Genomic DNA, 19,463 nt, shown 5'->3' with positions numbered 1-19,463 from the left:
AACACATTTTATTTACATAAATTACAAGAAAGCACAAACTGGTTCACCAAAGTCTACATTAAAAACGTCTTGTATATATTACATTTAACAGATTTACTATAATTTACTCCATTGTTGCAAGTAGAATCTTCAATAAAAACGAGGGCTATATGCGACTTTATTGGCATCTCATTTTAAATCGCTACGAGTCAAAGAACAAAATAAAATAATTGGGACATTGTACTCACAGCACTTTGAGGACAACAAAGTCAGGACGATCGTCTGTATGACCTCTTTAATATCTGAGACACCTGATTTAAGACTAGTGATTATATAACTCTGTTTACAATGTTGGCAAAGGAACTCAGCTGATGTTCACAAGGAGGACGTTGTGGAGTCCACTACCTCTCGTCCATTACACACTGTTGGAACAACATTGGAGGCTGATGCTGCAAAACGTTAAAAAACAAATTTATTTTTAATTTAACAAACAATAAAGCTACAACATTTAACATATTCCATATGCCCCTACCAATCCTTTCTCACTGAACTAATCTAATGCTTACAGATAAATCAGCAGTATGATAATCATGATATGAATTATATGAAATTAAGGGATATGTAGTTATGCTTGTATGTGTTAACATCATAATTTCAATTCATTAGTTGGACTTATTTTTCTGATTTATAGAAATGACAGAAAGATTCTCTATTTTATCTGGTGGAAATTTTCCAGCTGATTATCTAATGGGAAAAAAAAGAGGCACATACAAACGGTTCAACCTTTCTGGTTTGCCTGATCTGAAATATGCATGATTTGTAAAAAAGGTAAAGAGAATACAAACGGCTAGTATTAGAGGTGGGACAGAAATATGGCAGAAATACTGAAGTAGTTGTGAATAATGTTATAACGTCACAATTCAGTTTAGTTTTGATTAATGTAATACTGTTTTTGGCAATGAGCTTAGCAACACTGCTGTTGTGCATCAGGTGGTACCTTGAGAGAAACTGGAGCCTGGGCCAGTGGTGACGCTGAAGCGGGTGGTGGCCACTCTGAGAGTACTGACATTCTTCTGCGGCTGGAACAGGATGATGTGGACCTTTGGAGCGAAGAGGCAGCCCAACACCACCGACCCACTCAGACTGACAGAGATGCACATGGTGGTTGTCTGCACCTGGGGGGAGGACAGAGAGATGAGAATTTCACAGATATTACTCAGTGATACTCAGTAATTTGTGTTTGCTTTTATGTAACAGAAAAGTAGACTCACATTTCTAAATTGCCAAAATGTTGAGAGATATCCTATACTCCATAAAAGCATCTCCTCATTTCACACCAGTGCCAGTAGTAACGTATACGAACAGCTCAAGTGTTAACATTGATCATTTCAGAGACATTTTTTAAGCTTTTGTTTATCCCTAGATCTAATAAGGCTCTGGCAGAGGGAGGTTCAAAACAACCAGAAAGTGTTTAATTTGCTTAACTGGTATCATACATACATTGGGATAGGTTGAAGGCCATTTGGCAGTACAAGAATATTCATTTTTATTAGAAAAGGTCCCAATAGTTAGTAAAGAAATGATTAAGACATCTTTTGTATTTCAGAATAAAAGCCAGGTGCAACAGAGGACAGACAGCTGGGATTGCTAAAGAGAGGTGTGAAATGATCTGCTTATTTTCCTGTCAATCAACTGCTTAACTTTCCCTCCTTTAGTCCCTCACTCATCCAAATCTTGCCATGTGTCACTGGTCTGCTCTTTCATTTCCCATCCCCGCACAGATTTCATTTTTTTTCTTTCTTGGATAACAGGATACAGCCCAGCATCGTGTGGCGTGTAGCAGGTGCATCCCATTTTCACAAGGCACAGCAGGTGTCTGTTTTCACCCTGAATGATAATGTTGGTATTAAAATAATGGGGGCACCAAGTATTGCACACTGTATAAACACCCATTTCTTTAGGCGGGCATGTAAGTTACACAAAGTAAGTTTATCTATTTTTTTTTTAAAGAATATTGTTTCATTATCTTATATAAACATTTATCAGTTTCTTACTCTCTTACAATACATAATTACTATTTACCGTTATAGTATTCAACAATTCCAAATTGTATAAAGATAGGGACTAACTGATATCTAGAGATTATTATTTAATATTCATATAGTTGATAAATGTGTTCGCAACACAGTGTTCACTGACTGAAAGTCATAGTGTATCATGTAAATATGAAATAACTAAATCACTGAATTTATCTCTGTTCCTTGACGTGTATTGGAGGCTGCCATGTAAAATGAATTCAACATTAAAATTCAACTCATGTCACCTCAGAAATACAGTTCACACACTGATGTGCTCAGGTCCTGGGTTGAGATATAAATTAAAAGAAAAACTACCATTTACAATTTTTCTTTACTGTATATCTGACCTACATATTTGGGTACGTGGAAAAATGGTAATAAACAAAGGAAAAGTGACAGTTCACACCTGATAATCTAAGCATTAAACTACTTTACTTAATTCAGAAATAGTTTTGAATAAAACAGGGGACAGTGCTGCATAGGAATGACCTGTTAAGTGGTTTTAATAATTCACAAGATGTTGCTTTGGAAGAGCAGAGGACAAGGAATCTGCTTTTGCAGTAATATTTCTCAAGATGTCTTCTGCTCGAGTGTGGAGAGCAGGATGCAGAGCATAGCTACTATGGTTTCTGCTTGTTCCTGTTCACTCCTGTTTTTGTTTTTTTCTGTACCTTTGAAGGTATTACTTTATTTTATAGATATAGTACTGCTGCTTCAGATATAAATAATGTCTGCTGATTTCAGGTAGCTTTATTCCTCCAGAGAACCTCACAGTGGAGATGAGATTCCTCCTTTTATTGGGATTCGGGCTGTACCTTTATTGAAAAGCTTTATTTGATGATACAGCCACAAGCCAGGTTGGTAGGTTGACATGGACGTTGAATTGACAAAACCCACAAGTCATTCACTGATCATTCACAGAGGGTGATTTGTTGAGATTTCATAGGTGTAATGATGTTGGTAATCTGGATTAGACATTACATATGAGTTAGGTTAATAAGCATGTATTGTAAAAAAATATATATCATGCGATCATGTCATACTTGATCCCCACAGTTTCATCAGCTGATCTAGATGATGTACCTCTGTAATTGTTTTTCTGCCATTAATGCTACGTTGCTAGTTTGATTCCTGTATATTCTGTAGAGAGGGACCTCCTGGTTTAATTCCTTTGTTGAACACCATAAGAGAAGATACTCGCACTATGTTGAAAATGCGTGAGACAAAAAAAAACTAAAGGAGATTGAAAATGAGTTAGGAAAGGCTGGTTCCCAGACAGATCTTGAAAGGATCTGTTAACGTGATAGGCAGTGGTGGTTAAGATCACAGGCACTTTTATGTATTTTAGTACCGTCTACACTCTTCAGTGTTTTCTTGGTGTTTAATCAGTTTAGTTTTCTGCTGAGATGAGATGACCAGCGCTGGCATTTGAGCAGAGCCCTCTCCCTCGGCTGCATAGAACATCTTCAATATTTCATATTATAATCAAATGCGTTATTCATGGCTCTGTAGTATTTAGTTTACTTTAACATTTCATGACAGACCACAATCAAATCTGTATTTGTTATTCTGCTGGAGATTTGCATCAAAAGTGGTGTAAAACAAGGAGAACACAAGAAATATGTCCCTGCCTGTGAAAAACACTGTGCCAAGTCAGTTGCTTCAGTAATTATTTATCGGTCAAAGGGGAGCTCTGCGTCTAACTGATGATGCCGTCCTGGCTGTGAATTGCTCTCATTGCCTGGAGGGCCTGGATGAAGGGTTCCTCTGAGCCTCACTGGAGTCCCAGGACAGAGGGCACAGCTGGGACTCAGCATCCCAGTCTTTCACACTCCATTCCACACAGCTACGCACAGGGACACTCAGGGACGTTCAGTCCTCATGGTCCATGTTTCTGCAGAGGTAGATGTGTCAGGGGATTCCTCTGTGTATTTCTCCCTTCTGTCGGTCTCTTGCGGCACGCTGTTATGATGCCAGATGAATAAAAGCCCTCGACTCAGGCCACCCTTTTCTCTGAAGTTCCATCAATTCACTGTACAGTATATTACTGTGTCTACAAATCACCATCAGCATTCATTCAGAACGCAGGTTCGGAGACTGAACCCTATTTATCTTGTTGGTCCCAATTTTGCTTTGTTGACTATACTATACACATCTGGCTGTCCACCTACCTACATATCGATCTATTTTTCTATTTTTCCAGGCTTACTTTAAGTTTAGTTGCAGAAATGATAGAAATGAAGGGATACAATTACTTCCTGTGAAGGAGATGCTGTGTCTTCCCTCCATTTCACTTGTTAATTTGAACCAAAGATTGACTATTTATGGGTCTTTGCTCCTAGAAAACCTAGAATACATGTTGTCAAACCACTAGAGCAGAGTTTTTGTTGTGGGAAGGCTAAGATATTTGGCGGGCTGTTACACTTCTCCATGACTTGAGCATCCATATTTTATAATTTACTCTCACTTCATTAATATTTAAACTTTAAAGGTAAAATAAGGCTGTTAAAGTTTCTACCTTGGGGAGCACCTGACAATCTTTACTATGCAGCTAATTATGAAGTATTAAAGCAATGCAGTAATCAAGAATATATATTTCTAACAGCCACGGGCAACACAGACATGGCTGACTGCTGATTAGTTTGTGAGTTTATGCATATAAAATCAAATTCAACCCCAGAAGAAGTCATTATCTGCTAGGATATAGTCTGCTCTGATTGAGAACCTAAAGTTATCTGAACAAAACATTTAGCAATCCCTACAAAATGTATTCCATCTCTGTATTTGGAAAAAGTAACGTAACTATCATTAATATGAGAAACATGTGTTATGATTATTGTGTGATCACTCATGAAACAGTTATAACTTAACTCACCCTGTAGTCACTGGCAGTCACATAGAAAATAGGCTGGAAAGCCAGCCAGATGATGCAGGTGGTGTACATGGTGAACCCAATGAACTTGGCCTCGTTGAAATTCTCAGGGCATTTGCGGGTCTTGAAGGCGTAGACCGTGCAGAGGATAATGAGGATGCAGTTGTAGGTGAGCGACATGAGCATGCTGGAGTCCTTGCTGTTACACTTGAGGGTGACCACGTCTCGCCTCTCAGGACTCACTTCCTTTCTCACCCCTGGGGTCTCCACCAGCAACCAAACCACCACGACAACCAGTTGGCAGGAGATCAGAGCACCACAGATGGCAACCTGGGAGGCCGGGCTGATGAATCGCGGCCGCTGTGCTCCATCCTTCACCCCGCTGAAGATCCGAGCGATGCGGTTGGTCTTGGTTAGGAGGGCTGAGTAGCACACAGCAAATGATGTGCCTAAGCCTAGTCGACGTAGTGTACAAACTGCCGTGGACGGTTTGGCAATGTAGATGAAGGTCATGCTATAACACATCAACACTCCCAGCAGCAGAATGTAGGAGAGCTCACGGCCACTGGCCTTCACCACGGGTGTCTCATTGTGTTTAAGGAAGAGGCCTATGACGAAGAGCGTACACATCATCCCTAGAAAGGAAATGGTGACGGGTCCAATGGCCCAGGCATCTTCCCAGCGGATGTACTCCTCAGGCAGATCATAGCAGCCTGTCAGGTTGGCCAGGGGCCACTGTCCAAAGCTGCAGTCAGCACAGGTGAACTCATCCAGCAAATACTGGTAGGGCTGACATGGGATACAGATCCAGCAGCACACATCTCCAGGCTGCATACTCTTCACCTCGTTCTTCCTGCAGGGGTCACTACACTGGGAGGTTGGGGGAACCAGCCCAGCCCAGGGGATTTGGCTGGTGTTCAGGGTCAAGCTCTGAGCCCAGTAGCCGACTTTACGGTAGACATAGCGTCCATCTTCTTTGTGGTAGTGGAAAATATTGTAACGGCCGAGGCTGTCCCCGAAGGCATCAAAGCGGACTACATTCTCTGTGTCTGGTGGACGAAATGGCGCTGAAGGTGAAAAGAAAACAAGAGATTGTTAGAAAATAACAGGTATAAGTGCTACTACAATATAACATCTGTCAAAGTGAAAGCAGAATCAATATATTAGTTACATTTGTGACCTATTGTTATGCATGTTTATTGTTATAATGACAACACTCATCAGCTTGGCCATTAGATGTTACTGCAGAGAAGAATTGTTGGTGAGTTAGCAAGGTAGTACCGATAGACCCAGGGGCCCACTAATCCGCTGTTGTGCTCATTTTTCTGTAACCAGTGTAGCGTTAAAGGATGGCGGAAATAACAAGCTAGCTAGCTAGCTTGTTAATTCCACCATTTGCCTTTGCAACCATAAGTGCATTGAGAGGGTGAAATTAGTGTACAACCAAATGCTGAAAAATAAAAACAATTGACCAAAAAGGTTACCATTAACTTTCATGAACTGAAAACACACTGTGAAGACCTGTGAAGACCAGTGAAGACGTGTAAGGCGAAAACTTGGACAACTCCCAGACGGGACAACTCTGGTAGCAAACTGTCAGTCACAAGGTTGCCAGTGCCATACTACAGCAGACTGTGTTGTCTGTTTTACTCTGTTTTACTAAATGAAAGTCAGGCTGTATGGAAGAATACTTGAAAATAGTATACATTCAACAGCCACTATGTTATATATTATAAATTATTATGACCCTTTGTTATGCAGCACATAAATGTAATAGTCATAAAATCTATTATATCTAACGATTTTCAAATGTGTAGTTAGTGTGTTTTCGCATTAGGGTCTTGTAATGCCTGCAGCAGGGACTGACTAATTGTATGCCTCATATCTAATTCTAAGTCTCTGGATAATAAAATAATTTAGGTGCTTTTTCACATATTTGGGAGAGCAGAAAAGCACAGCTGGGTAAGAGCAGTCTGGTCAACCTCCATCTCCCATCAATTAAATTGTCAGTATTTCTATAAATAAAACTTTCTAAAATGAAAATGAGTGCAAGCAGAAAATAAGTCATGTTTGCATGATCAGTATCTGCAGTGTTCAAATTGAAGAGCCCTCTTTCATTTCACACTTAGTCAAGATGCATGAAACAAATGGAGCCTGCGAGCACTACACTGAGGAAACAGTTTCATCTTTGCAAATGAAATTATTACAGAGCTCATCTGCAGCTGCAGTGTACAAACATGTAGAATTACTCTTGCACAAATTAAAAAATATATATGAAATTGGTACAATAAATCGAAAATGCTCTAACCTAATTTGGCAGCATGAGTAGGCATTCAATTGGGGAAAGTAAATTATATTATATTGAGGCTTTATACAGATGACAGAATAACAACAGCACAAAAACAGAAAAACATGAGTATTCATATGTTCAGCAACACAGTAATACTACTATTTTATTGAGATTTTACTCACCCTCAAACTTGACTTTGAGAATGTAGTCCCTGTAAAACTTTCTGCCGTTGCCAGGTTTAAGAGCCTCACACACCTTGGTGGAGTTGGGGCATAACGCCTGCCTCATGTTATGTAAAGCAGCAGCCATTGCATAGACAGCATTCACTACAAACATGATCTTGGATTCTGGCTGAAACTGAGCCTCGCGCAGAGAGTGCTTCCCACAGCCCAGATCATGGAGGCTGCATTGGAACTGGTTTTCCCAATACTCTCTGAACCAGGGATTCCTGGTGTTGTTGTACGGGTGCAGGGCAGTGAAGTAGTCATTGAACTGGGGGATCGGATAGGAAGCCAGTTCGATCGTGAACGCCCCATCGGCCACAGCCTCACTGCCTCTCACCACGCTCTCCTGCGCTCCCCATCCATCACTGGCCACCCAGGTGAAGCTGACATTCATGCGGTTGGCGGCCACCAGCAGCTCGCGGGCGTCTTCGCTGCGCGTGAACAGGATGACCACCTTGGCGTTGGACTTCTGCTGCAGGGAGCGGATCACGTTCTCGTAACTCCAGCGGCTCATGGAGCGGCTCACCTTGGCGGAAGTGGCAATGCAGATCTGGCGGGCACGAGCCTCCTGCTGGAAGGCATCAATGCCAGTCTCACCGTAGTCCCCTTCTGAGGCCACCGTCGATACGTAGGTCCAGTTGAAGTAACGCAGGATCTCTGCCATGGCCTTGGCCTGGTAGAAGTCAGGGGGCACGGTGCGGGCAAAGAAGTCATAGCGGGTCTTGTCACTGAGCTTGGCACTGGTGGAGGCATAGCTGATCTGAGGGATTTGGAAGAGTCGCAACAGGTTGGCCACCTGGAATAAGCGAAAGACACTACAATGATTATGTTTGAATCAGTCCTCACAGAGTATCAATAAACCAACATTAAGGGCACTGCAAGTATCAATAAGCATATTATTATGAAATATTAGTTGGAAAACTGGCAATTACTCACAGAAAACCTACACCTGCCAACCTTGGGATTTTTCCTAATTGCGTATCATTATATAAATGAATAAATGTGGTTAACCTCTCTGTTTTTCCCTGCAGATGCAATTAGTCTCACCCCATTCAGTCTCTAATTTCTTCACTGGATCCCTGCTGGGTCTTTCACAACTTAACTCTCCTGCTGACTGAGTGGCGAGATCCTGCATTTAACAATTATTGGGATTGCCTGTCAACAATGTTAACCAAAAGACGTGTACGGAGGACAGAGTGGATACAATTTACTGTACTACAAAAATGAACACCTTTTCAGAAAAGGTCTTGCTCTGCTTTGGAGAGGAGAGATAAGTAGACAGGGTGATACAGCTAGGGGTTGAGGGCAGGGATTTGGAAGTCAAAGGAAGTCAAAGTATCAAAGAATCTTGAAACTTTGCGTTTTCTGTGTAATCGGGATTGTCAGTGTCGTGACACAATTTGCTCGAGGCACTTCTGCGGAAGCCTCAGGGTGAGTCAGTCTGATCACTCAAAAGGATGCCAACCTAAATGTGATTGACTATAATGCCAGCTCTCACACCAGCACATTCATGGAAGAGCATCTTGAATGCCAATGAATGTTTCCTGAGAAAATCAAAGCGGAATTTCACATTCAAATGCATCAACTCTGAGATTAATTTATCAGTCTTATATTTTCATGTTGGCTGAACATTACAAATAGTCTAGAGTAGTCTACTTTTAGGTAAAAAAAAACACATGTGGCAATTCCATCTTTTCTCTTTTACCCAAATACTTCTAAACGTCTAATTGTTAGAACTATGCATTACTACAAATCATTCAGTAGTTGCAGGAGAAGTCTGTATGTGAACTGTTTACAAGAAGTCTTTTCATTTATTTTAAGCCACATCAACCTTTCCAGGACAATGGTTTAAGGCCCACCATCTTAGTTATATCTGAGTCTTGAAAATTAGCCAGCAGTTCCTACAAATTATTTGCAATTGTATATTTCCTTTTTTTAATTTTTCTTTTTTTTTTACTTAAATAAACTTTTTTCTCTGAAATAGCAAAATCACAATTAAAAGTCACACACACACAGCAATTTAAACAGGTTCTTCCGGCAGCCTGTGCAAATTGCAGGTGTATTGTAACAAAAACTTATTACTTGATTTGAAGGGAGTGCTGTCTAACAGCTAACATATTTCAAATGTAAACCAAATGTGCCAAACAAACAGACAGGTCAAGTCAAACAGGATAAACAGACACTTCATTGATTGGTATTTACTACCTTGTCATTTGCAAGTGCCTTCATCATTTCAAGTGTTGATTGTAGAAAGAAATGTTATGTTATGAGGGCAGTGCACTGAGACATCGAAATAGAGCTTGTGTGATGTGCCTCGATGGATATTAATCATGCGATCTTTGTTATTCTGCAGGATCAGAGAGATGAATATTAAATGAGCTAATGGCAGTGATTTCCGGACCACTAGATTTATTGGAATTAATGAGAGAATATTTCACAAAAAAATGAAATCAAGAGCGACTGGACTCCTTTCTTTTTTTACCACCACCCAAACAATGTCATACAGAGAAAATGTTGAACAAAATTACCAGTTTGACATAAGAGATATTTCTGACTCGCCTGTGGTGTAGCAACTGAAATACGAAATAGAAATCTAGATTGTTGAAACACATGAGTGAGCATTTCATATCAGTTCAAAAGTTGCCTTCCCCTGAGATTTTCAGGTCAGCTGGAGAAACCCTGATTATGCAGACAGGCTAATAATCACATTTCTGTAGAAAACTGCCCCCCTTCTTAAAGTGCCTTGACAGCCTTCCTCAACATGTGGTGAAACAGCAGGCATCAGAAAACTCACTCTCTTAGAATGAAATTGGAATATGATCTAAAGTGGCAAGTGACACACTATATGATGATTAATGACTTACATGTCACTCAGTTCTGTATTAAAAAGCGCTAAACCAGTTCCCATTCTGATAAATTGGGTTTAATAATCTGAATCTGCAAAGTTAATTTATCAGATAACTCTAGTGGAGTAAAAAGAAGATGTAGAGGAGAAGACGTATGAAGTGACATAACATGGAAATAATCAAGTAAAGTACAAGTACCTCAAAATTATAATTAAGTGCAGTACTTTAATATTGGTACTAAGTTACATTCCACCCCTGGAAACCAGCTGTTAGAGTTTCATCTTAAAGAAGGTAAGAAACGTGCTAACACACAAACAGATCTGGTAGAGATCATTTAAAGCCTGATAAATCTGCTTGAGGACGATTAATTAGATGATGACTGAACAGTGAGAGGTTTTAAATAAGTTAACACAACTTCATTAAATTGCTGTGGTAGACATTTTTGTTCACTTCGAGGAGGGCGGACACATTCTGGTTGCCAGTGGTATGTTTTAACACAAAGGCAAGTCGGAAAGGCTGAGAGGGCTCCTGTAGGGAAGATAGAGGAGGTTCTGGTGGGATTTGAATCCAGGCCAGTAAGACTGCATGCGATTCTTAAGCTGGAGGTCTTAACCATCTCAGAGCGTTAAGTCTTTCTAGACAAAGAAGGCACCGAACACATGTACTGCAGGTGCATTAACATATTAGCAGATGTACATGTACGTTTAGGTACAACTTCGCATTAAACATTCAAAGCATTTTCTCAACACAAGTATAAATGTTTAAAAAAAAGGAAATTTTGCTGTAATTTGGCTATGTTTGCAGTAGTGACTGAGTAATATATTTTCAGGGTATTAAAGGGAGCTGAATGCCAGATTAGTAATCCACTTACATGTGGTTAATAAACCACTGTGCCAGACGTGTCACTAATACAATGGGCTTATTGGAAGTCATTATATAGATGCACACATGGCTTATATGAAAAGCCAAGACCCTGCCACCTGCCAGAGCCAGTGACTGACACATTTTGAGTGTCGATACCATTAGTAGATATCAGGAGGCAGATATGAAGATATGGATTCCATGACCAAGTCAGGGACCAAGTTCTTCTTTTCCACCACCTATGATCATACATGATCTTTCTCATTTTCATAGGCTTATTGTTTCCCATGGTGGAGTGATGTACAGGGACCCCATGCTAATAGTTACAACTGCACCTGGATCCTCACTCAAGAATCACAACTGTAACAGGTTCAGGGAAGCACAAAAGTCCTGGAGGTTAAGATGCTAGAAGACAAAGGCAGCAGACAAGAAGAGCTAGAGGAGTGAGTTGCATGACACCAGAAAAGCTGAGCCAAAAGAGGGAGAGATATGCAATGCTTTAAGGGCTTCTGTGGCAAGTTTACATCCTGAAAAAATTGCCATTCTGAAATTTGCGCTCGGAGGGTGTTGTGTCTTCCTGCCTATGGCTGCAAGTTTTAAGGAGACTGTGAGAATATGCTTCTTGATTTGCAAACGTCAATGCAACATAATTCAGTTTCAGCACAAACTGTCAAACTCATAGACAGACCTGCATGTGCATCATTGTCTCTGCTGTTACACTGCTGTACATTAATGTATATATGCATGTATAAAGCGGTAGACAGCCTATAGAAACTTGAGTTATGTAGTTAATTTAGTAATCATAAGTAAATTTAGTTATTTCACCTGCTGACAGTCAACGTTTTCTCCTTAGTTTGAGTACCTTTGTGATATTGTTAGTGTTTTTAATGTGTACAGTACTAAAAAGAACCAAACGGTAAGCCTCTTTTTAGTCTTTCTCACTACAAAGGAAGGACAAAGGAGCTTTACAAATATAGAATGAACCATAAGGGGTTTCTGAACACTGACAGATTCCCAAAAATGTCATTCCACCCTGTAGGAATTGTTTATTATTGAAGCATGTGGTATTGCTTACAGTCTCACACATCTAGCTATAGGGATCATCCTGCATCAGCCAGCATCTTATTTAATTAAGAACATTAAGAAGTGGCCCTTTGTGGCTTTGCACTAGAGGGTCTGTTACTGAGCAGATTACTGTGAAAGTGGTTTCCTTTCAAGCAATGAGAGCATACAGGACCTGCTAGCTGCATTTGACGCTGAGACACCGAGTAACAGGATGTTCTTTTTAGCTGGCGTATACTGTTTTTTTACAGATACCCTTAAGGCACCAGCCAACACCATGTGCTAAAATTATTCAGACTGCCCATGTGAAATGTCAAAAAACAGTTGTATAACACAACAAAGAAGCTTTTTACATGTCACAAAAACTTGATAAAAGACCATAAATTTGTATATCTCAAGAAAATTACCAACATAGTGTTTTAGGTTATAGAAATATGTTGCTCTTACAAATGTCGGATGTGTAGAATTTACTGGTACAGTTGATTCAAAATTTTATATAAACACATTTTCTTTCTTAAAATATGCATTAATGCTTTGGATATGCAGCTCATCCCCATCACATTTCATGAATTGCGCTTACTTTGCTTTGTTTCTGTCTGTTTACATACAACATACTGTTGAACGATGAGATGCATTAAAGAGAAAGAAAGACTTAAGGAATATAAGGTCATAGTTATGGGACAATAGTCAAATAACAGAGCCAGAGATATAAAGCAGCAAAGAACATATAATACTAAGAGAATGTCCTGGACCAGGAAATATAAGGCCTACTTTGTAGAGATGTCATGATTTTTTCAACATGAAAAGCCCATCTGCTCTTCCCAGAAGACTGTCTCAGTGTGCTTCTACAGCTACAACATTGTATTCCCAGAGCAGAAGTCCTTAGCTCCACTCAGTATCACACATACACTGCCCACTGCAGCCCCCTGAAACGCACATACAAACACATCCATGAGCAGCAGACAGGCATGCACATACAGCGCATGCATAGCATGTAATGTAGTATGCACTGGATCATTACTAGTGTATTTCTTATGATTTAGTTGCTTGGCAACAGCTTTAACAGGGTAGAAATGTGAACTGTTGGATACCTAGAGCAAGGATGTTTTTTGAACAGGTCCTGCCCCCTCATCCTGCTGGATAATATCAATCTCCTTTATGCTGCAGTAGTCTTTCAAAGCCCCTAGAGTCATGCAACCATTCAGAGTGTACCACATGTTAAGCTATGGCTGCACTTCCATTCATTTACAATGTTAGAAACTCAGTATTGACGTGTGCTTGCCTGCCTCCATTCATTTATTTTATTTCACCTGTGACTCTGTGTGCATTACCATGTCTTTACAATCAATTTTCTTCTGTCAAACAAACATCACAGACATGGTCAGTGCGATCCATTAAGAAACTTGTTAAGATTTCAATTCAATCTAAAAGCTTGTTTATAACCTGTTAAACATGTTATCAGGTTAACTCGAAATCCACAAACCCAACAAACCAAATTGGGGTTCAGCTGAATTTACAGCCTGGTGCTGTTCATATCTGATATCAGTGCAGTGGTCATGATATGTATTTCAACTGCACAAATGGTGGGTTAACTGCCAAAGCACTGAATAATCCAATCACATGTGAATTATTAACGAATTTCGAGAGCACAGTCTTTACTTTTATACATGAATAATGCATTTTCACTACATGGCTTTACTGATCATTATTGTTCTCTCTGGCATGAATTCTGTCATGTGTGTGCATGTTTAAATTCTTTGTATGACTCATGTGTGCTCCAGAGATTGGCACTGTCTACCTACAGATGAAGACAATTCTATAAATAGGGTTGTTGGTGGGGGATAAAAAATGAGATTCTTGAGCTTGCTGAAAGCCCATAAATTTACCTTATTATTCTGCTCACAAGGTTTCGTCTGCAAATGTCAAGAAACTGTGTTCATAGTAGAATCTATATATTTAAATCCCTGCATGCATTATTTTGTGTGTCTACACTAGTCTCATTTATCAGTAAAAATTACTACATCCAGGATAGTCGGCTAAAATATTCCAATTTATTCGCAAAAGGAGTCGATAATACAATAAGAGCTTCCATCCCTGGAAAAAGACAGGTTTAAATTCCAGACAGCAATTTCTGTGAAAAATCATAGTAGGTTGTTTTCAGATTGGATCCAGAAATGCCCTCTATCTGTGTTTCATTTCTGAGTTCTTTGGTGAGTGTTTGAGATTTTGACATTCCAGAGGTGTTGTTCCTCTAGTGCGCCCTGGTGATTATGATGTTTCTCCTGGGGGTAGCTCTCTTACCAGTGAGTCATATTTAGCAGCACAGCTCTGCTGTCGGGGTAACAATAGTGAAAACCCTTCCATGTATTAATCAGAAGCCGGCCCCGCGGCTTGATGTTCCTGGACAGTAATTGTGGAATATAATACATCTCTGATTAACCCATGCCTTTAGGACAATGAGAAATAATAAGGCTAATGTTCCCTCTATAAAGCAGCTCTATCCATAAAAGTTCATACACTTGATGCAGGCTGTGTGTTGAAGACTGTTTATGATTAAAGCTTGCTTTCAGTCTGCAACAATACCACTGAATATTTTGTACTGTAGGTTAACAAGTATCTTGTTGGTGTTGCAACTCTTAATGAATGATGAAAGATGCTGAATGTACTGAACATGTCATCACAAAGTCATTACTCTCTTTGCACTGTTAACCTGCTGTTTACATAGACCACAGGGAAGATGTTCGAGACTAAACACTTGAATCACATGAATATTTCTCCAAGTAGATTCATCAAACTGTCCAGATGGCATCACAGACCTCCCTGTGACTGTTTAAGATACAGGCTCTGATTGTCAAATGGTTTGTGATGACTCACTCCATCTCTTTCCCCCCATGCTCATATCTGCCTGTCGCTGTCTGTGAAATATGATCTCTCATTCAACCCCTCTACATCCTCTGTGTGTAGGAACACCTCTGCCAAACCACCAGACAGTCCGGCAGCAACCACAGATGGGGAAGACAGGACTTAGCCTGTGAGAGCATCATAGAACTTCGCCTCCACACTTAACTCAATCTGTGCCCATGTAACGCCAGCACTGCTAGGCCGGCAGCCAGCTCCGCCCACATATCCGCGATTGTCACACCACAACACCAGCCGCACAGCAACACGCTCCTTCTTTGTGACAGCACTCAGCGTTCTCACCACCTGTCAGTTCACCATGTCCAACAATGTCGCCATGGCAATAAGGGTTTTTAAACTAACATTGTTAGTTGTCCTGTAACTGCCTTGCCCCAAGGGTGAAATACACACATCTGACTTACCAGCCTGCCGCTCTCACAGAAGGGCATGGTAACCTTTCACACAGCCAGGCTGGTTCACTCAAAGGTCTGACTGGCTATAGATTATGCACAAACAAGGCAGAAACAAAGGACAGAAACATTTTGTGAAGATGGTACCTGCAGAGCAACAACCAGCGGCAACACATAAATGCCACACATTCACATGCCCCAAATGCATGTCTTTGTGTAGTAGCATTACCCCCGAAAATGCAGGTACCCCTTGTATCCAAAGGGCACATCTCACACAGCAAATCTTAAAAACATCATGAAGGATAGATGCGTGGCAAGGAAAATAATTCATTTAAAAAAGCAAGAAAGTGATTTTAAAACAGACAGCTTAGTGTAGTTGTCTTTAATGATTATCTGCTCACCAAAAGGCCAACAGAAAGAGCGAGAGCCACCAGACCTCATAACCAAACTGCTTTACAATATAGAGGATAATTCACGGTGGGAAAGGGTTAATGTGTCCTGTGGTGCAATTCTTCTGATGAGGAAGATTCAGTGAGAATAGGGCAGACCTCAGACCTCTGGCTCGTAATAGTACATCCATAAATTACCACAAGACAAGGGCACTCTCTGAGCAGCCCCACACGCAAGGTTTCACTAAAATTAAAGCTCGTTTATCAAATCCTTTATTTCCAAACTGTCCTTTTCACCAGGAATCCCAATGTAGGTGCTCTGAATCCTCCTCTAAAACCATTTCCCACGGGCTCTCTAACAGTATAATGTATCATTGCACTGTACTGTATGTTTGGCATCGTGTTTTGTCAGCAGGGGGACCTAAACATTTGTTTTACAGAAAACAGAGATGTTTGCAGAGTTCCTCTCCAATCTTGGAGAATTAAATCTAACATACTTTTGATAGTACAGTTTAATTTAATCATTCAAATAAAAGTATATATATCATTTAATTTTCAACACACTGCTTCAAACTCTACAAAGCATGACCAGGGTTTCCGAGTGTCCACTTTTCCCTACGAAAATGTGTATGGCAGCAGAAAGACACTGAAGCAGCTATTTACTGTGATTCATTTATTGTCCAATAATGGCTACTGTTTCCTACAAATCATGACTAAAACGTATGGAAGGATGCCACTGCTAGTCCATTGTCCTGAAGTACCCACTTGGGGAGCTGAAAACATAGCGGCAATATTGGTTCCTACAGTATCTATGGTTTCTCAATGATCTGAAGCCGATTATTCTATTTCCGGACGGGCAGAGGTGTGTTTCTGTCTACAAACAAGCAGATATCTGGAGCATGAGGCTGAACGTCTTGAGTGAGGTGAGCCATACTCTTCATCCGAGACAGCAGACACATTATTCTGGCTGACTGAGCCAGGATGAGCCAAGTTTAACTTAATGCTATAAGGCATGTATATTTGCGGGTATTTACCAATCTCATTTCCACAAGACACACCATCTCTTTTCACAATGAGTTGAAATTACACTGATGTGGCAGCCATATCACAGCTGAACATTTGGAGACCCAATTAGCAGAACTTTCATCCTGTCAGCTTGAGCGAGGCGAATGGAGCACCGCTGCTGAGACTAATCATGCCGTCACTAGTCATCCTGTCATCCTGTCCCGAGCACAACATCTGTAGCATGTCTGCCTCTGACAGGATTGCTGCCGAGGTGTGAATTACCGGGGAAAGAGAAAGAGATCTTCTAAATTAGATCAGCCAAGCACATGGGCGTACAGGTAAACAGATCCTCCTTGCGGAACCGATACTCATTAAGTCCCTGTGTTAACATCTCGCAAGGGGTAATTGCACATGGTACTTAAGTCTAAATGGACAGTTATATTACCATCCATCACGCTCTCGCTCTTGCTTGTACTCCCTTCTCTCTCTGTCGCTCTCTCTCAGGAGCTGCTGATAGTGCCAAAGTACACCTTTTGTAATCGCACTCGTCTGATAAAATGAATGCAGCTTTTTACCAACTCATCTAATGTCATTAAACTAAGATGATCTTCAACGACAAACTGAAACTCAATTATTATTTTGCAGATAGACATGAGTTCCTACCTGAATGGAGACATCACTGTAGGAGCCTCCTATCACCCCGGAGATAGCCAGAGGGACGTCATCGTGGATGGCATAGGAGCCATCGGGGCACGTGTACTCACTGTCATCCACTTTGGTGAGGGAGGCCCTGACAAACTCCAGAGACTGCTCTAGAGCGTAGGTGTCCTTAGAGCAAGTGTCCAGTATGTGAGCTCCCAGTCTGATCCCAGGCAGGATGCGCTCATTCTTGTTGATTTCATCTAGTGCCAGCAGCATGGCCTCCAGTCTCTGGATCCCTCTCTGAGCATTGATCTTCCCACAGTCCTCTGCTCCCTCACCCTTCTGGTGCACAGGGAACAGGCCGCCAATCATCAAATCTCCGTCCAGTGTGATCTCCCTTTTGGTGTCAGTGCTATAACCTACCACAGGCAAACCCTGGGGAGCCTGGGCAAAGAGGGACACACATAGGCATAGCAGGCTGAGGTGGGACAGCAAGAAGGGTCGGGGCACAGGGCGCACCCCCAACACAGGGGATTTCCCCAATGACATATCCCTGGGCAAAACAAGGTCAGCGTCCTGCTTGTGGTTTCTGGTCAGCGTCTAGTCTGCTTTTGATGACGGCGGCTCTGAAGAAAAGAACAGTAAGGAGCAGTAGCATCAGATCTCAAAGCACCAATGTTTTTATTCTGACAGAGGCCATTTACAGCATCAGCCCCATCCTCTTCGTCCTTCTCTTCTTCAGAGTTTTTTTGTAGATTACAGCCTGCAGATCAAACAGAGAGAAAATCAGTCAAAGCCTTTGAGGTAGAGCACAATGATCACTTTGTCTCACATACATTGTGTCGGCCAGAGACTGACTCGTCCCATGGAAATATTTGACATGATCTGCTCAAGTGAGTAAATATTTGTTTCCTTCTCTGCTTATTGATGATGGAAGTGATATACAAGACAGAAAAAAAATAAAGACCAGTCATTATTAGTAGTCACCACAAGTGCTTCTACACAACAGGTGTAAACTAATGAACAAGATGAGTTCACCATCAGAGCAGAGTTCACTGAGGACAACAGAATTATTCTCCAAATGGTTTTCTCATGTTTTCAAGCATTACAAAGTCAAGCCTTCATTGTGAGTATGTGTGTGTATGTGTGTGTGTGTGTGTGTGTGTGTGTGTGTGTGTGTGTGTGTGTGTGTGTGTGTGTGTGTGTGTGTGTGTGTGTGTGTGTGTGTGTTTTATTTTGAAACCCCATTTGTCCTCCTGTTTCATTGTCTGACTGACCTCAAGTTATTTCCCTTCTAAGGCAGATGATTGTACAACTCTTTTATAATCACATGTGCACATGCTCCTGTACACCGAAAGTCTACAGAGATAACAAATCATGTCCCCAAGGATTGTTTGTCAAATCACATTAACTGCTCACACAGTCCTACAAAAACACGATTTATGCACAACAAAAGCAAAACTCCAAATAAAAGGAGACAAAGTATTGAACTATATTTCAAGCATACAAATTAATTTTGTTGCCAACAGATTGAATTTGTGTGATTGTATCTAGAGCAACTAATTAATTTGTTTCGCTGTCTCTAATGTGGTACATTATTTATTTTCAATACAAGGCGAGATGCAAATCCAAAATAATGTGAGCATTTCTCATTCCCAGCTAAAAAAAACACGTTAGTAAAACAGAAGTGACACACATTGAGACAAACTGTGCATTCTGGGGTATCAGTGTCATTAGGAAAACACAGCAAATGCAAATAATTAGGCTATGTCCTTGAATTATAAAGGCATTTACTGTTTGGTTTATTTGACCTAATACTAATAGAGGACTGATAGTGACAGGCTAGAGGTTAGGGTCAGCAAGATGGATTCTCTGGAGCTAGAAGAAAGAAAAAATAGGTGAAATGT

General features: G+C 40.8%; 1 protein-coding gene across 1 annotated transcript; it reads right to left on the bottom strand.

Moving 5' to 3' along the window:
- Window positions 1-354: 354 nt before the first annotated feature.
- grm2a (glutamate receptor, metabotropic 2a) lies at window positions 355-18,105 on the bottom strand. Its single transcript, XM_054617006.1, has 5 exons — window positions 17,578-18,105; window positions 7,402-8,239; window positions 4,933-5,996; window positions 977-1,154; window positions 355-428 (listed from the first exon to the last, which is right to left on the bottom strand). Exons 1-5 carry the CDS (start codon window positions 18,103-18,105, stop codon window positions 355-357), a joined length of 2,682 nt encoding a protein of 893 aa, XP_054472981.1.
- Window positions 18,106-19,463: the final 1,358 nt, after the last annotated feature.

The sequence above is a fragment of the Anoplopoma fimbria genome, chromosome 17, assembly GCF_027596085.1.
Source record: "Anoplopoma fimbria isolate UVic2021 breed Golden Eagle Sablefish chromosome 17, Afim_UVic_2022, whole genome shotgun sequence".
NCBI lineage: Eukaryota > Metazoa > Chordata > Actinopteri > Perciformes > Anoplopomatidae > Anoplopoma > Anoplopoma fimbria.
Note: the sequence above shows the minus strand (reverse complement) of the source record. Positions and strands in the feature narration are given on the sequence as shown.